The following is a 6,330-nucleotide window of genomic DNA, read 5'->3' on the forward strand; positions in this document are numbered from 1 at the left end:
ACACCACCCATGTCTTGCATATTTTATAGATTATTTTGCAACATATGGTATATATGATTATCTTATGGGAAAATATTCCTGTGATTTTAGATTTTATTTAATGAATTGGAGAACTGGTGAGAGGGAGACATTGCAAAAACATTGCTGAGTGTGTGTTTATATCCAGATCCAGATCCCAATCTCAATCATGTTATGACTGATTGATAATCCAGGAGGATGAGATTCCTCATGTCCCCCTAACCTCAAAAAATATATATAGAAGGAATGCCACTAGAACACACCCTTTCATTTCCGAATTCAATGATCAAAATAGCAGATTGAGAGATCTTGAAGCAACCTCTTCATCATTAACGTCAATATGCCAGAAGCTAAATGGCCTTCAAGATCTGCATGATTGTGTTGATAAATTGCTTCTATTGCCGTTCACACAAGCCTTTGCCCAAAAGCAATGTGAGAAATTGGTTAATGAGATGTTGGATGGATCTCTCAGGCTCTTGGATATTTGTGATATGGCAAGAGATGCCTTGTTGCAAACAAAGGAATGCACACGTGAACTCCAATCAACTCTGCGCAGAAGACCAGGCAATAAAATGGAGATCTCTGGGGAGGTTGAGAAATACTTGGCCTCAAGGAAGGGAGTAAAAAAGGAAATGAAGGTCTTAAAGGGCATGAAAAATAAATTTAATTACAAGAATACTGAAGATATTCTCATTATTAGCCTGTTAAAAGACCTAGAAGCTGCAACTCTAACTGGCTTTGACTCCCTGTTGACTTATATTGCTAAATCGAAGTTGCAATCAAAGTCAAGCAGCTGGTCTTTGGTTTCCAAGCTAGTTCACCACAAAAGAGTGGCATGTGAGTGTGAAGAAACAGATGCAAATGAGTTTGAGATGGTAGATGAAGCATTGCAATCTCTCATCAGTCACAAGCCAAGCAAATCTGATTACTCTTTGGTTATTGATAATGTACAGACCTGGCTCGGGAAGTTGGAATTGAACATTCAAGATCTTGAAGAAGTTTTTGAATGCCTTTCTCGGAGTATTGTCAAGACTAGAGTTTCCCTTCTGAACATCCTCAACCACTAGCCCAAATATTGTCAAGGGCATTCATTTTTGTCTGTAAACAATTACAAAATCATATAGCTAATATACATGTACATGAATTAGACAAATATAATTTCACTTCTAATTCTAACCATTCATTGGCTTAAAAAAATTTCTCGCTTATTTCTTGCTGCTTATCTCTCTTCATTGATCATCAATTTTTTGTATAAGATTTCTTGCTCTGCTTGCACGATTACACATAAATAATAGCATGGTCACCTGAAAGTTACATGAAAGTATATAAAAGCGGCAGTTTAGCAAAAGAATATTAAATTCTTCCGAATTTTAAGACCAAATCAAGAAAAAAGAAAAGTCTGAAAGAAATTGATACGTATATTTACAATTCAGAACCTACAAGAAGCAAAGAGTATAAGGTACTGTCTGTTTTAAGTACAAAAGAAGACTGTTATAACTTATAACTAAACATCAAAATTCACAGGGTACAAAAACCAGCAAGTTCACAAAGAACATAAATACATCATTAAATTATTAACTCTTAACTCCCCTGAAACCAAAAAGCCGAACCTAGTCCCCCTTTTATTATGACATGAGAAAGGGATGTCTCAATGAGCTCTAGCCTGACCCTCCTTAATCTCTTTAATATCTTTTTTAATACAATTTAGGCGAGGTAGAATCTGATGAAAGCAAGGTAGAATCTGCTGCAGGAGATCCATTATATCAGATAATGTAGGTTGAGCATCACCGGATTTATGCTGTCTGGACTCAGCAGCATAGCTTCTGCAATCTCATCAATATCTCAATCTAAGTCATCATCGGAATCACAGACAATGTGGTTTGAACGTTTTACATGAGATGAACTGAGCTGAAGTGTACTACTCCCAGTAGCAGATAAGGGCTTTGCCAGAGCAGCCTGAGAACTAGATATAGATGGTTTGGACTTAGCAGCAACAACATCAGCAACCACATCAATCTCTTGATTTAAGTCATCATCGGAATCAGAAACAGATTGCCTTGCACGTTTAGATAAGGGTTTGCTTGAGCAGCCTGAGCACCAGATGTAGATGGTCAGGACTTAGCAGCAATAGCATTAGCAACCTCATCAATTTCTCGGTCCAAGTCATCATCGGATTCAAAATCACTTATACTCTGTTATGGAAGTTTGAGTAAAACTCATGTACAAGGTTCGTGGGAGGTGCTGGAAAACCAGAGGTCAATGAAATCCATTCACGAGACTTGAAAACATGAGGAATACAAGTGAATTGGAGTTCAGACAAGGTGACATCCCGTTCCAGATAAAGGCGACGTTTGGAAAAGATACCATGGTATGAGGTTTGGGCATCGAGATTATGGAAACGATATTCATCAAAGTCATTGGATGCAGATTCATTATGCCTACGACGAGGGGCCATAATGCACCTGTGATCAGTCAATGTCATATAACATAAGCTTAGATGTGATGATTAGACTCTAAGCTCAAAGCACGTTAGTTTAACATTTTTGCAAATACTTGTATATTACCTGATTTTGTAGATTACCTGATTTAGGATTCTGGCAAGTGAGGTCATGCATTCGTGGTTTATTCTTCCAAGATTAGTCCAAAAGGACACTGCCTTGGTGAGTTTCATGTCATCAAAACATATATATTACCAAAAGTGGGAACAAATGAATGCAACATTAATGCTTGAAAAACATCCCACATTCAAGAATAAAATACTTTCTAAGTACAAATTGCAAGACCCATTATAACCTTTCTATCAAAAAATATATAAAAATTGCAAAACCCATAACAGAAAGCCTACGGTTTGAGTTTAGAATGAAAGAAATTGGAAGTACTGAAACATTCTAAACCCCCTATAGTCTTAGAAAAGAAAACAAAGGAGAGAATGTAGGATTACCTAATGATAACGAGTGAAAAGTCGAAGCAGCAGAGAGGGTATTGGAGATTTCGCAAGGTTCTCTATACGAACGAAAGCGTAATGAAAAGGAAGAAGAGCCATTTTAAGCTTGGCAAAAATCCTTTATATTCACTCGAGCGAGTTGAGATTAGATAGACTACTTTCTATTTTTAGAAAGCCTTGATAAACTACTTATGACTTGCATGTCTTTTTTTATTACCTTATGACTTGCATGTTTTATAGATTATTTTTGCACCATATTGTATAAGATATAGTATGATTAATATCACATGGAAATCATGCTGTGACTTATAATTTAAAAGCAATCTCTACCAAAAAAAAAAATTAAAGGCAATCGTAATCATGTCATCTTGAAAAACCACTTTATCATGGACATCATCAATATGCCAAAAACTAATTGTCTTTCAAGATTTGCATTATTGTGTTGATAAATTGCTCCTATTCTATTGCCCTTCACACAAGCCTTAGGTCAAGAGCAGCACAAGAAATGGTTATAAGATGTTATAAGATTATAAAGTTTAGGCAAAATAAGTTATAATTAAGCCTGAATTCTAAAATGGTCATGTGTTGACACTATTGTTTTTTGGTATTTATAAGTTAAAAGTTTGAGACTTTGAAATTTTGGTGCTACTATGCTTTTGTCACGCTCCACTTAAACTTTTGAGGTTTTATTTATTACTTTTTTTTTTTTGCTGAATAAATACTTTATTGCTCAACCCAAAACAGGGAAAATACAAAAAGGTTAGGGCTTAGATCCATATCTATCTAAAGCTTTCACCACAGATAAAGGTAGAATGGAGATGGGAACTGGCCCAAACCAAGATACAAAAACAGTCCATTGGGCAGGAAGATAAGTAAGAACATTGCCCTCTACATTTACAAAAGGGAAAGAAACATTTACTAAAGATTTAGCTAAATACAAAATATAATCATATATAAGTTTGATACTCCACTTAGGGATAAAATCTACATTCTTCAAAGGATAATAACATTTAGAGGATCACCTTCCAATTTATTTATTTATTACTAATTGAAAAAAGTTAGAAGAATATTAAAAATAGCATAGAACATAATGTTGAGTGGCTAAGATGGAGTAGCTATATAGTTTTTTTTTTTTTTTTTTTTAATTTATAAAAAAAATAGTATTTTTGTTTGTGAGTTTGTTTCTTTTAAAATAAATTATATATTTGATAATGCTAATAGGTTTTTTTTTAATTAAAAAAGAATATTGGACATATGCTATGAGATAACAAATATGATATTTATTTGATTTATAGATTATGGGGAAAGCTAATATTTGACTTTTTCAGTTAAAAATATTGTCAAAACTAAATTTTAAAGGAGGAAAAAAAAGATGATTTTTTAATGGATTAAAGGAAATTGTTGTGAAATTTAATGCAAAATCAATTATAAATGATTTTAAAGATTTAAAAATAATAATTTGAGTTCCATTTTGATAAATGATTGAGTGAAAATGTATTTAAAAACAATTATTTTTTTGTATTCATATTGATATTGAGTTTTCCCTAAATAATATTGATATTGAGATAAACAACTTGGTTCATTGGTTCATTTATAGGCTATAGTCCTTGCCACTATTTGGAAATACACATGTAAATGAATTTCATATTGAGATAATACACAAAGTTATCTTAAGTCAAAGTTAATATTTAATACACTAAACTCCTAGAAAGCATATGCGTGTCAACATTTCCATAAATAGCAAGAAAAAGTGAACGGCGCTATAATAAGAAGTTTTTGTCAAAAGAAAAGAAAAGAAAAGAAAAAAAAAAAACCCAAAAATTAAAGTGCCCACATAGCTCTATATGTTACCAATGGAAAAAGGTATTTTGTATCAAATGATACCATGTCATTTGTATCAAAATTCAATAAATGGTGTAAAAATAACTATCCACTAACACATGTCTTTCAATTATTAGTAAGTTAGTTATTTTTTATTAACATGTCTCACCAAGGTTTTGAAACCCGGACCGGACCAGAAAAACCTCAAACCGATCATTTTTGCTGTTCTTTTAGCCTCAAGAACCGTTCTATGAGCAAAAAACAGGGACATGTGCGAACTACGGTCGGACCTCACGGCTCTGAGAACCGTGATCAGACCGGTTCTCACGATTCCCTACTTCCCATTGAATTTGAACCAAAAAAAAAAAAAAAACACAGAAAAGGAGAAAAGGAAGAAGACGACAATGAAGAAGGGGTGGCGCCATGAAGCAACCCATTGAATCTGAACCTAAAATTAAAAAATTAAAAAAAATTAAAAAAAAAAACACAGAAAAGGAGAAAAGGAAAGACGACGACGAAGCAAGAATGGCACCATAAAGCAACTGCTCCTTCTTCTTCTGCTTCTCCTTTCTTTCTTTTTCTTCATCTTCTGCTTCTTCTTTTTTTTTCTTCTTCTTCTTCTCTGTCCGTCTCCCTCTCTCTCTTCTTTGCTGAAACTTTGTTAAGTATGTGGTCTGATTTCTCACTTTCCCTTTCTTTGTATGTGTTATGACTTGACTACACTGACACGGACACTTGAAAGCTACCTAGTATTGGAAGTATTGAAAACTTCCTAAGCTCTCCACGTGTCTACAGTACACTACTTGCTGCCCAGCCTTGGAAATAATGAAAGCTTTTAAATTTTGAAGTTCACGAACACTTGCTGCCTGGCTTCATTGTGTTCATGTTTTGGTTAAGTGTGCTGCACTGTTTCGCTGACAACACCACTACCCACTTGACCCCGTGAACCCAATGAAGTAATTAGAGTGATTTGACTATTCAAATGTTTTTAAACTTTATTATCCGCCAGTGTTGATACCAGCTTGTATCTTTTTTTTTTTTTTTTTAATAATATATGTCACTTTTAAAAAAATTTATTTAAGGTGGGTGGTTGCCCTTCTAATTTTTATATTATAATAATTATTATTAATTATTATCATCATAAGTTTAACTAATCCACATATAAATAAAGAAAAAAACATTATATTTTTGTTTGTAAAAGTTATAATATGAAAAATACATTTGAAAAAAATAAATCTTTATATTTAGAATTTAGTTGGACTATTTTAGTTATTTTTTTTATTTGTACTAATTTAATATATTTATTTATATTTTAAATAATTATTAAATTAATTATGACGTCATCACAGTTCGACCTCGGTTCGATCTCGGTCTAACCCCAAAAACCTTGAACCTCTTCATTTTACGGTTCATTAAACGGTCCGAGTCTGAAAATCTTGTGTCTCACACATATTCGATTTTGATACTGCTGGCATGGTATCATCTGATACTAAATACCTGGACAGTGGCCTCCTTCCAAAACCAACAAAAGAAAAGAAGAAAAAAAA

The 6,330-nt window shown here is 33.3% G+C and overlaps 1 protein-coding gene across 1 annotated transcript; it reads left to right on the forward strand.

The window, feature by feature from the left end:
- Nucleotides 1-470: 470 nt before the first annotated feature.
- LOC126721353 (uncharacterized) lies at nt 471-1,085 on the forward strand. The gene has a single exon (XM_050424396.1). The coding sequence runs from the start codon at nt 471-473 to the stop codon at nt 1,083-1,085; it is 615 nt and encodes a 204-aa protein (XP_050280353.1).
- The last annotated feature ends 5,245 nt before the right edge of the window (nt 1,086-6,330 follow it).

Source organism: Quercus robur, chromosome 4 (assembly GCF_932294415.1).
Source record: "Quercus robur chromosome 4, dhQueRobu3.1, whole genome shotgun sequence".
In the NCBI taxonomy this organism is placed as follows: domain Eukaryota; kingdom Viridiplantae; phylum Streptophyta; class Magnoliopsida; order Fagales; family Fagaceae; genus Quercus; species Quercus robur.